Source organism: Phascolarctos cinereus, unplaced genomic scaffold (assembly GCF_003287225.1).
Source record: "Phascolarctos cinereus isolate Bilbo 61053 unplaced genomic scaffold, phaCin_HiC Scaffold_3;HRSCAF=262, whole genome shotgun sequence".
NCBI classification, from domain to species: Eukaryota; Metazoa; Chordata; class Mammalia; order Diprotodontia; family Phascolarctidae; genus Phascolarctos; species Phascolarctos cinereus.
Genome location: NW_027555736.1, coordinates 20,984,429 through 21,006,240, shown reverse-complemented (window position 1 = coordinate 21,006,240; position 21,812 = coordinate 20,984,429). Strand labels below are relative to the sequence as shown.

Sequence of the window (21,812 nt, the reverse complement as noted above, 5' to 3'; positions counted from 1 at the left end):
AAACTGTTCCCTCACACCAGCCGGGCTGGGGCTCGGTCCCTAGCAGTAGCCCCGGGGGATGACAGTTCAGGGATTTGGTCCTCGTCCTCTGTGGCTTTGCCCAGGCCTTCTTCATCTTCCTCCCTCTTCAGCCTCTCTCATTCCTTGAGATAATGAGTTCCATGAGCTTCCTCCCCACTGCCTTAAATGGCCCTGTGTTTTCATTTGGGGGCTTTCTGAGTTTCCCATAGCTCTGGCATTTCCGGATTTGGGGTTAACAGTGTTCATCCTCTCCATGTCTAACCTGACTTCATAGTCTGATCACATCCTCCCCTAGCCTTTGTCTTTTCAGGCTGAGGAGACTGACCTTTTGGTCACTCGAGTGACGATTTTTCATTCTTCTCCGGTCCTTGGGCCCCGTTTGAGGGGCCGTCACAAAAAGGACACGGCGCATTTCACAGAGGGGTGAGCTACAGTTGTCATTTTTCCAGATTATTTCTAAAACGCTCGTGAACGATGCTCAGGATTTTTTCTTCCTTCTTTTGGGCCACAGTGATGCTACCAAGGGGTGATCAATAGTGACTAGATCCCTTTCCTTAGCATTATTGATGCCAGGGAGCTTGAGATTTTGTTAAGATTGCTTGAATTATTTTTTTCTAATGTTTTACTGTTCTTAGTACTACACTGGATAAAGACAGATCGATAACCAGAAGGCACAAGAGTCACTAGCACATTGGATGACAAAATCAATGTGCTTGATTATCAGGCAAAGAAGGTGAAATTTGACAGAGATAAATGTAAAATCCTCCATTTAGGTTTGGTAAATCACCCTTCTGAGTGTCCAGCTTCCCTCCTCCCTGGAGGTCTTCCCACAGAGGCAGGATGGGAATGTGGAAGACGGCATGCATGTGGAGGTTTCACTCAGCCCTCCTGCCTGCAGTGAAGCCTACAGGATGCTCTTTTTGACCTGGCGTGGAGCTGTCCAGAGTCAAGGAAACCAGTGAGCCCCGGCATTTCACTGGAAAAGCTGAGGGTCCTTGGCTCACTGGGCCATCTTCACGTAAGGATGCCGCCCCTTCTCCACCATTCATATTAGATAGAACGGGTCCCAGGCCTAGTCTCTGGGGGGACATTGTTGGGAGAGGAGAGCTGACGTGTCTTTTAGAGAAATTTCCCTTTAATTTAACCCTCAGTTGTAGCCTTTCATTAATTAACCCATTTCCCCTCTGTGATCAAACATTTTCCCCATCCCGATGGTGCTTCATTTAGTGGGGGTTGGGTTTTTGTCTTGTTTTGGGTTGTTTTTACATCTTTTGACTGAGAATTTTTCCACAGACTTGGTGAAAGTTTAACTGATCGATGCGGTTGGTTCTGACTCATCCACGCCCTCATTTATTTGATTTTTCAAAGGATTGTAGCATTGCCCTAACAGAACTCGGCCATCTCTCACATCTCCAGTTTGTCCCATCTGTGTCTTGCTTATATGTAGTCGTTTGCACTATTCCACTGTGAGACCCTGGAGAACGGGGATTGTTCTTTGCCCTTTTTTTTAAATACACACACACAGAGCACAGTACCTGGCATACAGTAGGTGCCTAATAAATACACATCGCCTTGACTTTCCTTTAAAAGGTCCTGCCTCATTTGTGTTCAGTGGTCCTGCACTTCATTGTCGATTAGACCAGTCCACCAGGAATGGGCGTGAGGTTCCCTGTTCCCCAGGCCCACCTCTGAAGCCCACATGAAGGAAGGGACTGGCATTCTCTTAATCCTCTGGACATTGGCCACCTGGGGGAACCTGGTGGCATAATGGAGCTTCAGTGCATCCCCCCTTCAGACCAGAGCCGTATCCATATCTATTACGTGTCTAATCCATGACATCCCATAGCTGGGGAAGATCTTTTAGAAGGTGCTGAATGCCATGTTAAATGGTTGCAAATGATCACTGTCTATAGAGTGCTTCACATATGGTCTCTTGTTGGGGCAGAAACAAGACGTGCTTGGTGGGGGAGGAGACGAGGGGTCTGGACCCATGACTTCATTGGTGCAGGGACCTCCCTGGAGGGCGGGCCCTCTCCCGATGCAGATCAGCACCAGGTTCCCAACTCACACGTCCTGCAGAGGGGCCTGGGGCTCTGCCTGTTCCTGACTCAGAGGCCGGTCCACTGTGCACGAGGCAGCCCTGTCTCCCACTGCACATACAGCCTGCACCTGTAGAGCAGTCTAAGGTTTGCTAAGCTTTTTGCAAATGTTATCTCATTTGACTGTCACCACAACCCTGTAAGGCGGGGACTCTTATTATCACTTCCATTTTACAGATGAGGAAACTGAGGATGATGAATACAGATGCCTTGTCCAGCATCACGTGGCTTAGTAGCTATCTGAGGCAGGATTCAGACCCAGGTCCATCTGGTCCTGAGTCCAGCCCTTTATATACTGCTCCATTGTGCTGCGACAGGTACTATTATCCCATCTTGCATTTAAGGAAACTGAGGCTTAGAAAGGTATACTTTTCAGAAGGGGGATTTGAACCCAAGTCTTTCTGACACCAAGTCAACAATCACCAAGTATTTACTAAGTACTCTGTTTTCTTTGTTTCCCCAGCTCTTAGGAGCACAGCGCCTGACACATACCGGATGCTTTTTGGTCGTTTTCAGTCATTTCTGACGTGTTGTGACCCCCGTTGGAGTTTTCTTGGCAAAGATAGTGGAGTGGTTTGCTGTTTCCTTCTCCAGCTCATTTTACAGATGAGGAAACTGAGGCAGACAAGGTTAAGTGACTTGCTCAGAGTCACGCAGATAGGAAGTGTCTGAGGCCAGATTTGAACTCAGGAAGTGAGTCTTCCTGACGGCAGGCCCAGTGCTCTATCTACTTCACCAAAGTGCCTACTATGGGCTGGGCACATTGTGCTCAGATCTCATTTGCACATTCCAGATGCTTAGTAAATGCTTATTGGGAATATCAAGTGAGCAAATGCAAGTTTATACAAGGTGGTTTTGGAGGGTGAGTACAGCTCTTGACCCGCTGGCTGCGGTCTAGGATGGTCTGTGAAGGAAGGGTCTCTTTGTGCTGTGAGTGGGCACAAGGAAAACAGCCCGTGATAAGAAGGATTTCATGGTCACTTTGTTATAAGGAACTTGAAAAGGTCAAACTAGAAATGAAATATATCAGACTCAAAAGCAAAGCAATGAGAGATTTGGGTTTTGCTCTGGGCTCAGAGCTCTTATCAGACCATGTCTACATGACCCCAAAGCAACAGTTAAGAAACAGAACCAGAGCAAATGGTTAATTGTTTTGTGTACATGAAGCTGGGCAGCTGTGAGCGCTTGGCTGTGACTGGTAAATCTCGGTCAGTGACCTTTGTGGAACCATGAGAAAAGGGCGAGGGGCCGTGGGAGCTGAGGACAACATCGCCTGAGTTTCAGGGTCAGGAGGATGATGCCCCAGCCTGTGGCTCTTCGACTTGACCCTGACTCGTGGTCCCATTTTAGAGTGGGTTGTTAAGGGTGAGGCAGTTCTTAAGCCCTTAGAAAAGGAAGTGATTGCAGACATTGGTATTGTTAAGAATAAAGGCAGCCAATTTCCTTTCTTGAAAGGGTTTCCAGCCTAGGGTATTAAGGAAATGCTGCACCTATAGGCATTTGACAGGAGTTCCTAATAGCATCTTTGATGCCAAGGTGGTGGGATGTGGCCTGGGTGGCAGTACTTTGAGGCCTGTGTGAAGCTCAGTAACTGACCCAAAGACCAGAATTTTGGTTCATGGATAGTTGCCAGTACAAGGGAATGTCTACAGTGGAGGTCCCCAGGTCTCTCTCCTTGGCCTTGCTGTGTTTAACATCTTTATGAATGACTCAGATAAAGGCATTTGAAAATCAAGGAAACTTGGAATGAGAAAGGTGGAGTGAGCTGTCACAGTGATAGAAAGTGGTCAATTACAGTGGCTCATGTTAATTCGGAAGTTCAGCTCAGTCCTCCTGCATCCTGGTCCAGTCTTTATCCAAAAGGCCCAGGGTTCTACCTGAGGATCATGGGAGTTAGTTTCTAGCTTTATCATTGAGGAGTCAGGTGGATGGATGGATGGGTGGGTGGATGAATGGATGGATGGATAGACAGCTTATTAAGTAATTTATACATTTATCAATTCATTATTTATTATGATTTACTTATCAAGCAATCACTACATGCCAGGCATTGTGCAAAGCACAGGAGATACAAATACAGCAGAACAGACCCTACCCTCAAGGAGCGTACACTCTAATGGGAGAAGTCGCCTTAAAAAAGGGAGCCGGAAAGCCCCGGGGAGGAGGGCGTCAGGGAGGGGAGGCTGCCGGTGAGGAGGCCATGTCCACAAAGGGGCGGCTGTGCCTTCGCGGGGCTTTTGTCTCATTGGCTTGGACTGAAGGGGTCGGCCAGTTCAGTAGAAACAAGGTGCTCATCTCCAGCAGGTGTGTTATTGTTTTCCCACAGGATTGACAAGTTGACTGACCTTTAGGGTTAGCTTTGTCATTGACGACTTGTGTGATCTGGGGCAGATCAGTCTGTGAAGAGCTGGACCCAGTGACCTCAGAGCTCTGTGCCGGGGCCACATCTCTTACATTCTTTTGTTCTTTTCCTTTCTTTTCCTTTCCTTTCTCTTTTCTTTTCTTTTCTTTTCTTTTCTTTTCTTTTCTTTTCTTTTCTTTTCTTTTCTTTTCTTTTCTTTCTTTTTTTTCTTTTCTTTCCTTTCCTTTCCTTTCCTTTCCTTTCCTTTCCTTTCCTTTCCTTTCCTTGTCTTGTCTTGTCTTGTCTTTCCTTTCCTTTCCTTTCCTTTCCTTTCCTTTCCTTTCCTTTCCTTTCCTTTCCTTTCCTTTCCTTTCCTTTCCTTTCCTTTCCTTTCCTTTCCTTTCCTTTCCTTTCCTTTCCTTTCCTTTCCTTTCCTTTCCTTTTCTTTTCTTACATTCTAATGGCAAAAGTAGAGGGTGGAGCATGATACAGCATGTGCATAGGTAAATCCAAGGGAGAGACGATGTCAACTGGAGGTCATCAGGAAGGCTTCATGGAGGAGGTGACCTTGAGCTGGGCCTTGAAAACAGGGCAAAGGTTCTGCGGGGTAGGGATGAGAAAGCAGCTGCTTCTGGGCAGGGTGGGGGTGGGCAGAGACTAGTTCATGCTCGTACAGATGTGTGGAGGGGGAAGACAGCATCTTGAGGTTAAAGCCTGCATTCTTCTTAAGAGAGGAAAAAAAGTTCTTTGACTAAAATTACAGGCAAGGGAGTCGGGGAGATGAGCACGGCGAAGTGGAAAGGAGTGGGTGGGCTGACGCTGAGCCTTGCGATCAGGCAGAAGAGTGGATTTGATGCAGGGAGCCCAGCAAAGGTTTGACAGAGGCGTGATGTGAGGGGAGCAGCAGGCGGGCCATTGGGGGGCACCACAATATGCAGAGCGCTAGGTCTGGAGTCAGGAAGACCTGAGTTCAAATCCCACCTCAGACACTTACTAGCTGGAGGCAGGTCACTCAACAGCTGTTTGCCTCAGTTTCCTCATCTGTAAAACGGGGATAATAAGAGCACCTGCTTGCCAGGGCTGTGGTGAGGATCAGATAGGGCGATGTTTGTAAGGTACTTAGTGCAGCGCCTGGCACACGGCAGGTGCTATTGAATGATAGTTAGCAATGACGTTACACATATTATTATTGTTATTATTATTACGAGCAGCCAGCAGTGATGAATGAGGGTGGTGATCTGGGTCAGCAAGACTTAGAGACAGCACTTAGCAGGGACCAAACACTGTGTGAAAGCCATAAAGACTCATATGGCATCCTATTTACTCAGCTGATTATATTCAGTCAGTGCATCTCCCTCATCCATACATCCATCTTCTATCTATCCATCCATCCATCTATCCCTCTGCTCATCCATCCATCCATCTGCTCATCCATCCATCCGCTCATCCATCCATCCATCCATCCATCCATCCATCCATCCATCCGCTCATCCATCCATCTGCTCATCCATCCATCCATCCATCCATCCATCCATCCATCCATCCATCCATCCATCCATCTGCTTATCCATCCATTCATCCATCCATCTATCCATCTTCTATCTATCCATCCATCCATCTATCCATCTGCTCATCCATCTGCTCATCCATCCATCCATCTGCTCATCCATCCATTCATCCATCCATCATCCATCTTCTATCCATCCATCCATCCATCTATCCATCTACTCATCCATCCATCCATCCATCTGCTCATCCATCCCTCCATCCATCTGCTCATCCATCCATCCATCTGTTCATCCATCCATTCATCCATCCATCCATCCATCCATCCATTCCTCTATTCACTGTGCCAACCTAGCTGTCCATATATTTCTGTATAAGTTACTAATATACAGTAATTTGTTAGATCCTATGAATAACTGCATGAGAGTAAGTATTGCTGGCATCATGCTCATTTTACAGATGAAAAAACTGAGGCTCCGAGAGTTGAAATAACATACTGGTGCTCCTATGTACTGGGCAGAGCCAGGATTCAGAACCAGGGCCTAGAGCACTACCCACTCTACCAGACTGCCTCGTTCAGCTTTTCCTGCTAGCCTCCTTTGAAAGAGAAATCCAACAGACCCATAGGTTCTCTCTGGAGCCACCTGTATCAGGTTTTGCCCCTAGGCCTCTAAGGCTGATGGGAATAAGAGGGTGGGCAAACAGCACCATGGAAATACAAGTTCCTGCTGAGTAGGGATCATTGCATTCTTTCTACTTGTGTCTTCAGTGTTTGTCTCACAGTAGGTGCTTAATAAGTGCTGGTTCGTTGGAGATTGGGTGATGTGGACATGACTGGTGGGCTGGCCCTGAGCCCACCCGCCGACTGCCTATGATTGTCTCTGCACACATAGGACTGACTTTTCTGCCAGAACGAGGATTCAGCCTTGTCCCTTGTATTTCTTCCCCTGTGGACACCCAATAACTGGCTTGAGGCTTTCACTGTTCTGTAACTTACTTCACCATCTCATCTGGAATAAACAGCTTATCAGCCCGGGAATGTCTAGGCCTAACGCTGGCCCGAGAAGGCCTGGCCGGACAGCCTGGCCTGGGGATGGGGCCATCTCCTCCTTTCAGTGACTTCCTCCCTCCTTCTACCAGACCTTGGGTTGGTCCTCTGCAGAAACGGTGAGGGCGCCAGGCATTGGCATTTAAGGCTCAGGGGCAAGCCTCTAGGGAAGACAGGGCAGGGCAGGGTGGGGTAGGGTGGGGCACAGGTGGGGTGTGGACAAGTCCTAGTCTAGGGCCTGGGCTCCATCCTGGCTGTGCCGGCTGTGTGACCCTGGACGAGTCCCTTCACTGCCCTGTGCCTCCCTGCCCTGTGCCTCAGTTTCCTTCTCTTTAAGATGATGAGAAAATATTAAATCAGATGTTGTTCAAGGTTTCTTCCGTCTGCAAATTCCATGATCTTTGATTTGTAGCCATTGCCCAAACTGAAGCCTCACTTCTACCTAAAATGGTGACTGTGTCTGATGGTGTTTGCCATGTTTGGCCCCTGTCAGTCCCCACCTCCTTTGCCTTCTGCTCCCTGGGCCCACGAGGGGTCCTCGCAGTCATGGCGGCTGGGCTACCTGAGCATATTGGCTCATTCATTTGTCATCTTTGTGTGCCATCTCCTCCTGGCCCTCCTCACTTTCGTCTGAATAACTAGGAAGAATAACAGTTATTGTTATCACTAACACTTCTGTAGCACTCCAAGGTTTCCTGAGCTCTACACCTAGGTTCACTCACTTGATTCTCACAGCAACTCGGGAAGTGGGTGCGGCTATTATCTCCATTTCCAAATGAGGAAACTGAGTCTGTGCAAGGTTTCCTGGCTTGCCCAGGGTCCCAGAGGGAGTCGGGAAGGCAGCTTTTCCCAATCGGACCTGGCTTCCCTTGCTCAGGGAGCCTCTGGTCCTCCAGCCACGCTGCTGCGAGTGTTGGGGTTAGACTTGATCCCGCTTGGGCCTCTGGGGTCCAATCCCACAACCAGTGGTTTGTCCTTCAGACAAAGACTCATCACCAGCCATAAGAAACCTTTCCAATTCCCCACACCCAGCCCCACTGCCGGTGCCTGCCCCCATCCCCTCATGTCCATCCTGAGCCTACCTTTGGATGGACCGGCTTGTAGATGTGTTCCCTGGAAGGACTATAAGCTCCTCACGGGCAGGCTGTGCATCCCTGGCACCCAGCACAGCCCCTGGCATGCAGTAGGTGCTTAAGAAATGTTTGTGGATTGATTTCTTCTCTTCATGCAGATCTAGATACGCCGAAATTGGAAGCATTTCCTCTTTAGTCACCCCAAGTTTAGATTTCGTTCCTCATAATATATATATATAATATATATATATATAGATATAGATATAGATATAGATATAGATATATATATTCCTCATTATACACACACACACACACACACATATGGAAAGGGAAAGGGGAAGAGGGAGAGAAAATGAAAGAAAGAGTAAGAAAAGGAGGGAGAGGGGAAAGAGAGGGAGAAAGAGAGCAAGTGAGAGAGAGAGACTGACAGGGAGAGAGAGAGAGGAACAGGAGGAGGAGAGAGAAAGGAGGAGGAGGAGGAGGAGGAGGGGAGAGAGAGAGACATACAGACAGAGGCAGTTAGTGGTTCCTTTTGAGGCTTTCTGGGCCTCAGTTTTCCTGTCAGTGAGTTGGGGATGAAAACACTTTCCACACCTCACCTGGGTTTGGGGGGGGGGGAACTAACATAATATTTTGACCCAGCCCTCAGCTTCCCAAGAACAAGGGAGCACCAGAAATGCGAGATCGGGCTGTGAATATAATGTTCCCTCTTTGGGTACGTGTCAGTAACAAGCCTTCTCATCCTCCTAGACCCGGTGCCCGCCTACAAAGACTGGCGTAACGAAGCTGACAGCAGCTCTGAGGAGCCGCCGTCCCTCGGGACCAGCCGCCTGCTGCATCACATCACAGACGGAGACCGCCCCCTCCTGTCCCCACGATGCTCCCTCTTTAGCCAAAGCCAGAGATTTAACTTAGACCCTGAATCTGCCCCTTCTCCACCCAGCACTCAGCAGTTCATGATGTAAGGAAACGCCTTCCAGCCCTGATCTGCTCTTCTCTCTTCATGTGCCATGTTGATCGTTTGCTGTTTGTTTTTTGAATGTGCTCCCTGTCCATCCCTTCATATTGTGGGGAGCTCACTTCTGGAAGGAAGGCTCACGAGGCACCCCCATGCCCTGGTTGGGGGTGTGGGGACAGGTGTGCACTGCAGAACATTTCATCTGGAAAGTTCCTGATGAAATGACAGAAGTGTCATTGGGAACGTAGAAAGTGTAGACGTGCTGTATGGGGCCAGAGGCTTTCTGTCTGTCACAGAAAGGTGAGACCATTCATTGTCGGAATGCACGCTGGTTAGGGCTGCCCTAAGACCCCTCAATTCCTCATGAATAGTCCATTGTGGACCTGCCAGACGGCCTTGAAAGGGTTGCCGTGTTGGACCTTCCCCACGTAGGGACCTTGGTCTTCTGGTCGACCCGGCTTTCGGGAGGGTCTGGCTTTTGGAAAGCCTCCTCCTCAGGCTCTGTCCCTGTCCCCTGTGCAGGCCCAGAAGTTCTCCAAGGTGCGAGGATGGGAAAGGGCCCCAGACGGTGACCCAGCTGACCAAGCGCATCCAGAGCCTCAAGCGGAAAATCAGGAAATTCGAAGAAAAGTTTGAGCAGGAAAAGAAATACCGGGTAAGGATACACGAAGCGGGTGGCATTTGTCCTCTGTCCCTCCCTCCCTTCTCTGTTCATTCATGAAGGAAAAGGTGGCCGAGGGCAGAGTGGAGGCCTCTACCCGGGAAGGACTTGGATTCTAATCTCACCTGGAGCAGTTGCTACCTCAAGTCCCTTAACCTCTAGTCTCAGTTTTCCCTTCTGTAAAATGGGGATAACAACACCAGCCCTATCTGGGTCACAAGGCTGGTTGAGGACCCGGGGAGAGCATCTGTGTGCTGGGCGCTTCACACACCTTCATGCGCTCTGCTGTCGTGTTATCCCTCGCCGCCCCGGGGTTCCTCCACCTGGCCTCCTCTACCCCCTCCTCTCACCTTACCGGGCACTGAGGATCTCTAGAAGGCTCTAGGACGCAGCGATCTCAGGCCAGAGATCAGGCCCTGCAGTCCGAGGGTGGGTGTGATCGATCCCTCTGGCTGGGACCGAGCCAGCTGGCTGCCTCTGAAGGCCGCAGCTGCCCGCTCCACCCATCCACGTGCTCGACCCTGGGGAGGGCCCCCCGGCGGAAGAACACCGCTGCTCTAGTGCCTCTGGGTCCACGGTGCCGTCCTTCCTCAGAACGCGTTTTCATGAAGGAAACCTGAGATTGTAGCTCCAACGAGGCTGTCCTCATTATCGGCACCGGGTCCTATCAGTTCGTCCATCTGTGCCTATTGGTACTTGGTGCTGGAATAAGGTCATCCAATAGCACAGGACTCTCTCAGAGTGTGTGTCGGGGCTGCGGTGGGGGGTTGGGGGGAGGCCCCGGAGGCCATCCTGGCCAAGCCTCATCTGAACAGAAACCTCCTTGAAGGCAGGGGCCACTCAGCCTGGGCTTGGAGGCCCTCAGGCAGGGGGGTGCGTGTGGTCCCGAGGCGGCCGTGCTGTTTGGGGACCGCTCTTGACACTGGGGAGTTTGGCCAGTGGTTCAAGCCTGAACGCACCTCTACCATTTCCACAACTGCCCCTCTGTGGGGTCAGGGCCTCCGTTGGTGGGCAGGGAACACCTGGGGACCCCACCTTAGAATCATGCTTTTAAACGATTGAAGGAAATGCACCATTTTAGAGGCGAGTGAAAATAAGGGTGTGATTTCCCTTGGAGACTGGGAGGCCCAGATTAAGAACCCCTGTTTTCTATACTAAGCGATCACATTATTATAGCGCTCTCAGGTACCAGTTTTGTTCAGCCGTTTCAATCATGTCTGACTCTTCCTGGCCCCTTTTGGGGTTTTCTTGGCCAAAATACTGGAGTGGTGTTCCATTTTCTTCTCAGGTGAGGAAACTGAGGCAAACAGGGTGAAGTGACTTGCCTAGGGTCACGCAGCTAGTAAGTGTCTGAGCCTGGATTTGAACTCAGGAAGAGGAGTCTTCCTGACTCCAATCCTGATGCTCTGTCCATTGTACCACCTAGCTCTAAGGGATACAAAGCACTTTTCTCATGGTCACTATGGAATGTGGGTAGTACATGGTTATCCCTATTTTGTAAGTGAGGAAATCAGGCAATAAACATTTATTAAGCACCTGCTATGTGCCAGACCTGTGATAAGTGTTGCGGATACCAAAAAATGAAAATATGAAAAGGCGAAAGATGGTCCTTGCTTTCAAGGAGCTTACAACCTAATGGGGGAATCAGGTTATGCATATGGATAAACAAGCTATCTGCAGGATAAATCAGAAACACTTAAGAGAGGGAAGGTGTAGAATTCAGAGGATTTAGGGATGGCTTCTGGTAAAAGGTGGGATTTTCATCGGGACGTAAAGGAAGCCAGAGAAGTCGGTAGTGACAGCAGAGGAGGGAGAGGGCTCCAGGGGAGGGGGGTGGATATGGTGCTTAGCATGTGCAGATTCCCAGGGGTTACAAACAGAAGTTCGAGGGTCCCTCTTTTCAGGGAGCCCACACCCTACTGGGGGGAAGCTTTCCACGTTTGGGGGCATCACAGCTCTGCTGGAGGAGATCCCCCTCCGTCATTGTACAGGGCAGGAAGCCGAGGCCCAGAGAGGGGAGCCACATTTTCTGAGGCTGCACAGCTGGTAAGGGGCAGAGCCAAGATCCCAGCCCAGGTGTGTAAACTTGGTGCAGAGGGCCCAGCCACTCCGAGCAGGCAGGGGAGGCTGCCAGGCTGCTCCTGTTTTTCTTGCGCAGAAGCAACTGTTAATTACATCGTCTCCCCTGACTCACTTTCTCTACTGCAGCCTTCTCATGGAGACAAGACTTCGAATCCTGAAGTCCTGAAATGGATGAATGACTTGGCCAAAGGCCGGAAGCAACTTAAAGGTAACCAGCAGGTGGGGATGCGGGCGGGGCAGGGAGGATCCTGGGCTCATCTGATGTGTCTAAGGGTCCTGGGGCTGTAGTGGCCTTCACCTTGCCTTCTGCCTTTGTGTTTGGGGAGGATGTGGGAGGATGTCTGGGGGCTCGCCTCACATCTGCCCCGCTTGGTAGAACCTGGGGAATCTGGCATCTGATCCTCTGGTCTGTAAGGGGCCCTCCCTCACAACGAAGCCATTTTGGCAGCTGGCACACCGACTTGGGTGTGAATGGGCCCCGTGGAGAGCCAACACTGACCAGCTCAGAGCAGGGGCCTGACACATTTCTATCAGAAGAGCCACTTGGAAGGGATTACTTTGGGTTGATAACTATCCATCTTCCCCTGGAGCCATGTTTTTGCCCTTTTTATGTGTCCCCACTGATTAGCAAGAGGAAGTGTTGATAAATGCTGGTGGATTGACTAATTCTAGACCTTCCTCTTCTTACTTTTCTTCTGAGATGTAACATTTTTCTTCAACTTTTGGTAAGTCTCTCCTTGAAGGAATGCTAATTACACTGTCTTGAGCTAGAATTATCAGTACAGCAGGTGTCGATATTAATACTTCTCTGAAGAATGGTGTTTATGATGGAGGAATTTCAGGCATCCTTACAAGCAGTGAGGGAGGCATTTTGGGGTGCTTTGATTTATTAAACTGCTGCACCAAGTCAGCTGAGTATTGTCCAATTAATAGAGCTGTGAGAAGGAAACGTTCCTTCCTCTTCTCATTGAGGGGGAAGGGAAAGGGGACTGTGGATGTAGGGTGAGCAGTATAAGGGCAGGCAGATTGGCTGTGACTCCAGCTGTTACTCTTTGTAACAGGAAAGGGTTCAATGGGCCAGAGATGACTGAAGTAAAAACAATATGCAGCGATAAAGTTTTTCATTTCATTCACTTATTTACTTATTCATTCATTTATTTATTTATTCATTCATTTATTCACTCATCTATTTACTTATTTGTTTGTTTGTTTTTGTTCATTTATTTATCTTATTTTTTAATTTAAAAATTTTTTAAACATTTTTTAACATTTAACATTTTTTCCCCAATTACATGTAAAGACAATTTTAACATCTGTTTTTCAAATTTTGAGTTCCAAATTCCCCCCCTCCCCACTGAGGAGACAAGCAGTTTGACATGGGTGATACATGTGTAGTCATGCAAAACACAATTCCATGTAGGTCATTCTGTGAAAGAAAACACAGACAAAAAAAAAAACTAAGAAAAATAAAATGAAGAAAAAGTTATCTTTGATCTGCAATCAGGCTCTACCAGTTCTTTCTCTGGAGATGGGCAGCACCTTTCATCATAAGTCCCACAGAACAATAAAGTTCTTTAATAAATTTTTAACAGAAAATGCACAGGATTGGAAAAATACAATTGTGACTCTCCCTTAAATGTCCACCATTTAAATGCTTAATCACTTTCTTTATTCTTCAGATTGTAATTAACAGGCATGATGTGATAAAAATGAATTGCTTGGAGGTCGATAAAGTCTGTCAGGTCATTCTGGGGTGCTGAGGGTCCAGTTCCAGACAGTCTGTTTACCAAGAATGGTATTAAAAGTCATATGGCAGGGCCATGACTTCCTGACATGGCTCTGACTCCAGCAAAGCTCGTTTTGGGCATTCCTGGCCTGGGCCCAGCCCCTCTCTGCTGTCTCCTGGAATCCCTCCAGGCGTCTGCCTCCCCTAGCCCCTCCAATGTTGGCTAATAAGTGTACCCTTCCTAGGGGGAGCTGCATGTTTATGAAGCCCCTCAAAGTCATTAGAGGCTGAAGGAAGGATTGCCAAGCACCTCTGCATGTGGTGAGAGAGACATTTGCGGGCCCCCCTCCTGAGGGGGCTGTCCACGCTGCTTCAGGAAGGTCGGCTCTCCTTCCACGTTCAGGCCTGTCCCTTGTGTGGGACTGGTCTGACTTGTAACACTGCTCATGTGATCACTGAAAGGCCATGAATGATGGCGGGTCATTTGTGTTCACTGATGGTGTTTCCCACAGAGCTGAAGCTAAAGCTCTCAGAGCAGCAGGGGAGCATGCCCAAAGCCATGCCGCACCAGACCCTGCATCAGGAACCAGCTGCCATTCCCAAAGAGAGGGAGAAGCCAGAAGCTGCAGGCACCGAGCCAAATTCCTCTGGGGAAGAGATGCCAGATGCCCTGGTCAAGCAGCCCAAGGAGCAGAGAGAACTGCTGACTGCCCAGGAAGATACCAAGGTATGTCGGGAAGTGCCCTGAATGATGCCAGGTCCACCTCTCACTGCACTCCAAGATTCATCAGTCATTGGAGGCTGGCACCTTGAGGATTTGCATTCCAGTTAATGGACTGCTTGGGCATCCCATCCATCAGAGACTGAGGGTGCTGAAGGCTTGTTTGCAAGCAGGAGTTGGATTGGGGTCCCTGGTGACACTGGGGACATTTCTTGTGGATGATAAGATTAGTCTAGAAAGGCTGTCACTGCACTGCTGTGAGGTAGGGCAATCTGATTCCATCCCAAGATGCCTTCTGGGGAAGTGAACCAAAGGGTGATGGTAGCAACCCAGTTTTATTTCTTGGAGGAAAAATGGTGCTACCAGATCCCCCAGTACTCATCCCCCAAACCTCTGGCACATCCCTTATAACAGCGTGTCAGACTCAAATAGAAATAGATTCCTATGGTCAGCAAATTGACTTCAAAAACCACAAATTAACATTATTTATGTCATACTGTATTTTCATTTATTTGGTTAAACATTTCCCAATCATATTTTGATCTGGTTTGCTTGGTAGCCAAGAGTTTTGCTGGGCATGGGAATTTGACACCACTGATGTTTACTATCCTTCAGTCCTAGGGAGCCTAGCCCAAACTCAGGAAATGGAATTGCTTGGTCTTCAGCGCTCCCTTCCCCTTTCTGTATTCTGCCCTCACATTCATTGCCCATCCCCTTCCCAAAGAGCCCAGTGCCATCATGATGTCCACTGCTGCCAAGATCCCTCTCCAGGAGCCTTTGTCCTAAGGAAAGGATCTTCCAGGTAGCACTGCACACTCCTGGCATTCTTTGTTCTGATAGCTCTCCTCAGAACATTCTACCAATCTCTCGCCAGAATTGTGAAGCCAGAACAGAAAACCATGTAGTCCGACCATAAGAGAGGGCACTGGGATTCACCTCCTTATTCCATCTTGTTCTTGTGAAGTGGATTTCTGGAGCTCAAATGTCAGACTTTATATTTATGCTTATTACATTTTATCTTAGTGGGTTCTGCCCAATGTTTGGAGGATCATAGCATCCTGTCAATATCTTTTTGAACCCTGCCTCTGTCTTCCAGTGTGAGTTACCCATCTACAGACTGGGGAAGCATGGCTTTCTTCCAGTCATTGATGGAAATGTAAATCAGCATTGGCCTAAGCATAGACTGCTGGGGCATACCCTTGGAGGCCTCCTTTCAAGTTGACTTGCAATCACTATTGACCATCCTTTGAACCTAATTATACTGCTGACCAGCTGACATCTGGCCATCTTGTTCACGAGGTAAACCATCTGCAGCATTCTCCTCACCTGCCACTTTAGTGACCCTGTCCACAAAAGAAGTACACTTAATCAGTCGGTCAATATTTATTAAGTGCCTTCACCCATCATGACCTATTCTTGGCGAGGTCTTGCTGGGTCTTTGGGATTCCAGCTTCCTTTTCCAGAGAGACACTAATCCTGTATTTAGTTGTAGAACCTAGACTTTTGCCAGGAATCAGAGTCAAAGTCATTCATTGGTCTCTAATTTACAGACTCTTCACTTTTAAAGAAACAAATGAGGAGAACATTTGTTCTAGTCCTTAGGGCCTTTCTTGTTCTCTGTGAACTTTCAAATGTCCTCATGACCAGAGACCTAGCATTGGATGGACATCAAGGTTATCTTGTCCAGGTCTGTCCTTCTCCAGAGGAGGAGTCAGACGTTTGGGAGTAAGTGTCAGAGCCAGGAGGAGAACTTGGGGCTTCTGACTCCCAGCCTAGCCCCAAATCCAGAACCCTTTCCCCTGTGCCATTGATGGTGGCTGGTCCTTGTCACCTGCCAGTTCTTTTAGACCCAAGAATGTGGTTCATCTCATTGGGCAGCCCGGCGGCCTCTTCCTCATCCTCCAATGGGCTCTCAGTTTCCATTAGCCTTTTTTGTTTTATTATTTCTAGGCCGGAGGCAGAGAAAACAGCACCATAGGTACTGGAAGCTCTGCTTTATTTGTGGGTAGGAGTCATTTTATATCTATCCTGCACAGAAATCCTTTCCCCACCTGATCTAAGAACACCCTTCTTGGTCGTCTTGGGTTTTCCCAGCTCTTTCTGATCTTTAGCCCTCCTGATGCACAATCCTGAGACATGCTGTCAGGCCCATTCAGTTCCCTGTCCTTGTTTCCATCTTGTGGATGTATCCTTTAAAAATCTGAGTTGCTTGGTTCTAGATCATACAGGTCTTATGTGAAAAGCCAGGACTTGAGTCTAGACCAGTCTTTTTGCTTCAAATATGGCGCTCTTCTCACCACACCACTATGACCTCCAGTCAATATCCCCTAGGGCACAGCCTGAGAATCATTCATTAAATTCCCAAAGGCATGAAGCTAGTAAGTCCATATCAGTGTCTGCATAGAGGACAGGTTGTGGAGGACTGGGAAAGCCGAGTTAAGGGGTTTGGACTTTATGTGGGTGGGCCATAGGGAGGGTTGCCTTTTTTTTCTTCCCCAGTCGGGGTGTTGGCTATGTGAAACCTGTGTTTAAGGAAGCCGTGCACTGAACGGCGCCAGCTAGAAGGCGGTCACCATAATCTAGATGCGAGATGATGAAAGCCTGGATGAAGATGGTGGCTGTGGGAGTGGAAAGGAAGGTGTAGATACATCAGAGGAAAGATCAGTGAGATTTGGTCCCTGGCTGCATCCTGGAGATGAAGTGGAGGAAGAGTTGATGCAAAGACAGTGAAATGAGGTGGGGATTTGGGGCTTCATTGGCTCAATCTTCCTTTTTCAGCATAGGACTTTAAAAGTTAAGATCTTCCACCTCCCTAAGATAGACAGGATCCCTTTTCAGCAGGTTGAGTCTTAAGAACATTGGCAGGGTTTTTGTTCAGTACTTCTAAAAACTGCACGCTTCGCTGGTCTAATTAATTAGCAGTCGGCCAGGGTTCTGATCGTCAGGGTCCCGGGCTTGTTTCGGCTTTTTCCAAACTATGCGTGTTTACAAGGGGAGCAGTAATTAATGTCTTGCTTTTCAGGTAATGAAACAAGACAGGAGCCTGATCAAGCCCCTCTATGACCGGTACAGAATTATCAAGCAGATCCTATCCACGCCTTCCCTGATCCCCACCATCGTAAGTCTCAGGGCTCTCTAGGAATCCGAAAGGAGGTAATGGCGATCCAGGCCATGGCAGGGTGACCAGGCCCAGGGCTGAGGGGGTAAACATGGCAGCTTCTCGCATCCCCCCAGGGCAGTGGTCAGTCCTTGGGGATGGCGAGCACCAAGGACAGAGTGCTTCTGTTTTAAGGATCATTTTTAATGTTCACTGTTAATATTTTGTGGGGAGGGAGGGAGGCCATAGTTTTCCAGTTGTCATTGACTGCAAACACTACCCTTCGGCCAGGTGAAGTAGGTCCTTCTTATTCTGTGCATGTGGGTGAATTTATCTGCTTTAAAAAGAAAGTTGGAAGAATTTTTTTTTTTTTTAACATACTTGGGTCATGTTTTGACCATTATCTGAGGGCAGACTAGGAGCTTGGAAATTATGACTGGCCTTTTTTTTTTAAAAAGAGTAATAGATTGCAATGCGAACAGCTAAGAACACTGACACATCCTCTTTGATCAGCAGCAAAGAAAGAAATGCTCAATGCAGCACACAAGTCCAAATAATGAAGAAGTATTAGCACCTAACAATAAATTTTAAATATTTGAACAGATGTATATGTCCTCTTTGTATTTTCTTTTAGTGTAAAGCACTTTGAGGGAGAGCTGGGGGGAGATGGTCCGGTGCTTCACTTGGAGTCAGGAAGACCTGGGTAGGAGGGGAAGGAGCCCTGGATTTGGAGTTCAGAGAACTGGGTTCAAATCCTGCCTTTGTCATTTGTCACCTATGTGACTTTGATCAAGTCACTTAACCACTCTGGGCCTCAGTTTCCTCATCTCTAAAACAAGAGAGTTAGATCAGATGGCCTCTGACACTCCTTTGAGCAAATCCATTACCCTCTCACCTGGGTTTATGTCTTACCTCCTGACTTACTAGCTTTGTGCTCCTCAGGCTGTGCCCTAGGGGATATTCACTAGCGGTCATATCGTATTGGAAGCAAAAGGACTGGTCTAGACTCAAGTCCTGGCTTTTCACATAAGACCCGTGTGATCCAGAACCTAGATGTAAATTTTGGGCATCATTGGATACGAGTGCCCCAAGCTCATTCTGCCCCAATCTGCATCCTTGGCCATAACCAAGGGGCCTCAGAACCCTTGTACACAAGGGGTGAACCGAAAAAGGGGAGGCTGACGTGGCCAGCCTGTGAGGAGGGGCACTCGGCTTCAGCAGTGTGGAAGAAAGTTGTGGGTCATCTCAGCTGCCCCCCCTTGACCTTCTTCCATGACCATCCCTTAGGTGACTCAGCTGCTCCCAAGAGAGATTCCCTTTTCCTTAAAGGATAGTCCTTCAAGGATGGTCCCAATACTGTCTTATTTCAAAGATAGCTGGGGAAAAGACCTTAGACATGAGCTAGCAGAACCCCCTCACTTCACAAGACAAGGAAACTGAGGACCAGAGCAGTCAGTCAGTCAGTCAATTAACAACCATTCATTTAGCAACTGTCGTGTGCCAGGCCCATGCTGTGAGGTGACAGTCACTGCCCTCCAGGTGATGAGTCTGGATCCCACCCAGGTCCTCTGCCTCCAAAGCCAGCGTCCCCTGTGCACACATTCACTGCCTCTCTTCAGGATACTTAGTGTTTGGAAACCCTCCCTCCCTCCCTCCCTTCCTTCCCTCCTTCCTTCTTTCCCTCCCTCCTTCCTTCCTTCCCTCCTTCCTTCCTTCCGTCCTTCCTTCCTTCCTTCCTTCCTTCCCTCCCTCCTTCCTTCCCTCCTTCCTTCCTTCCTTCCCTCCTTCCTTCCTTCCTTCCTTCCTTCCCTCCTTCCTTCCCTCCCTCCTTTCTTCCTTCCTTCCCTCCCTCCTTCCTTCCTTCCTTCCCTCCCTCCCTCCCTACCTCCTTCCTTCCTTCCCTCCTTCCTTCCTTCCTTCCCTCCTTCCTTCCCTCCCTCCTTTCTTCCTTCCTTCCCTCCTTCCTTCCTTCCTTCCTTCCCTCCCTCCTCCCTTCCTTCCTTCCTTCCTTCCCTCCCTCCCTCCCTTCCTTCCTTCTTTTCTTCTTTCCCTCCCTCCCTTCCTTCCTTCTTTTCTCTCTTCCCTCCTTCTCTTTCCCTTCTACTTTACTTCTTTTATTCCTCCCTTCTCTCCTTCCCTTCCCTCATCCTTCCTTTCTCTCCTTCCCTCTTTTCTCCCTTCCTTCCCTCCCTTCCTCCCTTTCCACCTTTCCCCTGCTTTCCTTCCTACCCTCCTTTCTCTTCCATGTAATAAGCAGGAAGAAGAAGACTCTGATGAAGACGGTCCCCAGGGCTACCACCAGCCTTCCTTGTCCGACCCAGCCTCCTGCTTGCCCGTGGGTGAGCCCCTTCCCTTCCCCAACGAGACCGAGCCTGCTGCAGCCTTACCTCTGGATGCAAAGAAGGAAGTCAGACATCCCGCCCTTTCCATGTCCAACTTGCACGAGGCCACCATGTGAGTGCTGCATTTTGGGGTATCTCTGCCCTAGGAGGCCGCAGCAACTGCCCATCCAGGCATTCGCCTTCTTTCTTGGCTAGCCTTCCTCAGTTTACCTGTTATGGCTCAGAACGCGGAGGGCTTTCCCATCAGTGGAATGAGCCCATGGCAGTCTATCATTCCTTGAGCCAGAGAGAGTTTGGGGGCTTCACCGTCGCGGTTCTGTGTCCAGCTGCCTCTTTGGCTTGCTCTGACCGCTGGCTGACCGACCAGTCAAGGACAGACAGAGGTGCGTGGCTGGAAGCTGGCCAGTCCATGACAGCTGTGGAGTGAGGAAGGTTGTTTTCAAGCGCAGTTTGTGGAGCCGACCCGAGGTCTCTTTAGTCACATCTCGTGGTAAAACTCAGCTGATGAAAATGCATGTGAGGCAGCATTCTGCGTGATGACTGCATTAATGGTCCCTGATTGGTAAGCAGCGAAGCCTTGCTGGCTCTGGGCCACTCTGCTTTCCTGCCTTGCCTAGAGAAGTCTAGTGAGTAAACATAGTCATCATTGTTCTTACCGCCATGTTATGGCTAGAAACCGTGGTGTTCTGCCCTGGCCTCCATCTCAGGCCACTTCGGCCAGGAAGTGACCGCTGGATATCGCCGTTCTTCTCTCTATCCCTGATGCCTTACCGCTCGTCACCTAGCCTCAGCCCAGGCTTAGCTTCCAAAAACACCTTTACTCACGTCCCTCCCCTGCTTGAGAAGTTGTCATGGCTCCCTGGGGCCAAAAGATTGGCATTTAAGGCTTCATCCCACTGACCGACCTGATTCTCTGTGACTCCCCCTTCTAGCAAGGCCACTGTCCTTGCTCTTCCCCCAGACAGTCGTTTTCAGGGTGATATGTGGGCAGGGATCTGAAGTCTCTGTGGCCTTTTATGGACCAGATGAACAGGTTTCCTACAGTTGTTCTGCTCGGTCCGTTTCTCAGAGTCAGCCTATCTGTATTTGCCTTTTACAGGCCGGTTCTACTTGACCATCTTCGAGAAACCAGGGCTGACAAGAAGAGGCTTCGCAAGGCGTTAAGAGAATTTGAAGAGCAGTTTTTTAAGCAGACTGGACGGTAAGATCCTGGCAGGTGCACCCAAGCATCCTTACATGTTCAGAACATGTAAGGAGGATGAGTCAATGAAGCTGTAGGGAACCAGAGTTCTCCTAAGAACCAGAATGATTACAGACTCCCTGGTAGTAGTAGCAGTGGTGGTGGTGGTAGTAACCAGCATTTTACAGGGCTTTAAGTGTGGCAAAGCACTGTTCACATGATATCTTCTTTCATCCACACAATGACCCTGGAAGAGGTAGGTGCTATTATGATCCCCATTTTACAGATGAGGAAGAGGCAGAGGTTAAGGGACTTGTACAAGGTCACGCAGCTAACAAGTGACTGAGGCTGGATTTGACATCAGGTCTTTCTGATTTCAAGTCCAGCGCTCCCTCCATTGTACTGCCTATCTGCCTCATAAATGGCCCCAGGATGTGTAGTGGACGATTCTAGTAGGTGTAGCTTTTATACCACCACCTTCCAAAGGCTAGGGACGTCCCCACACGTCTTAGTTTCCATCACTCCTCTGGAGCCATGGCCGTGGTAGAGTTGAGCTTTTCTTGTCCATTTTTAGTATTTTCAGCCCACCTAGCCCCGGAAGATGAGGTCCATGCATCAAGCACTAATTGAATACTTAGACTGGCATAGGTCCGTGCTCCTACTGCCCACCCATGCCTCAGCCCCTCCACAGTTTAGCAGATGCTAAAGCAGTTCCTTCTACAAATAGGGGCGGGAAGTATTTCACACTTCTCCTCTGAGTGAATGAGCATTTACTAAGTGCTTTCTGTGTGCCAAGCACTGTGCTCAGTCATGTGTATACAGAAGTGATTGTCTGTGCTCTCATGGAGCTCACGCTGTAATTGGAGGAGACAGCATAGATGATGTTTGCACGTTGAACAGAAAAGCCCCAAAATGTGAAAGGTTCAGCATCAGGTCGGATGGTGAGACCCAGGGCTC

The 21,812-nt window shown here is 48.9% G+C and overlaps 1 protein-coding gene across 3 annotated transcripts in view; it reads left to right on the top strand.

Moving 5' to 3' along the window:
* The window catches only part of FAM13C (family with sequence similarity 13 member C), a 100,684-nt gene that overhangs the window by 73,890 nt on the left and 4,982 nt on the right, over nt 1-21,812 (top strand). For 2 of the 3 annotated variants that reach the window (XM_020998236.2, XM_078150715.1), the window contains exons 7-13: nt 8,839-9,049; nt 9,569-9,701; nt 11,916-11,997; nt 14,028-14,242; nt 17,259-17,354; nt 19,588-19,787; nt 20,775-20,876. In XM_020998236.2, coding sequence (XP_020853895.1) covers nt 8,839-9,049; nt 9,569-9,701; nt 11,916-11,997; nt 14,028-14,242; nt 17,259-17,354; nt 19,588-19,787; nt 20,775-20,876 — 1,039 coding nt within the window. The remainder of the gene's footprint in view (nt 1-8,838; nt 9,050-9,568; nt 9,702-11,915; nt 11,998-14,027; nt 14,243-17,258; nt 17,355-19,587; nt 19,788-20,774; nt 20,877-21,812) is intronic. The other variant, XM_020998237.2, reaches the window with a different exon arrangement.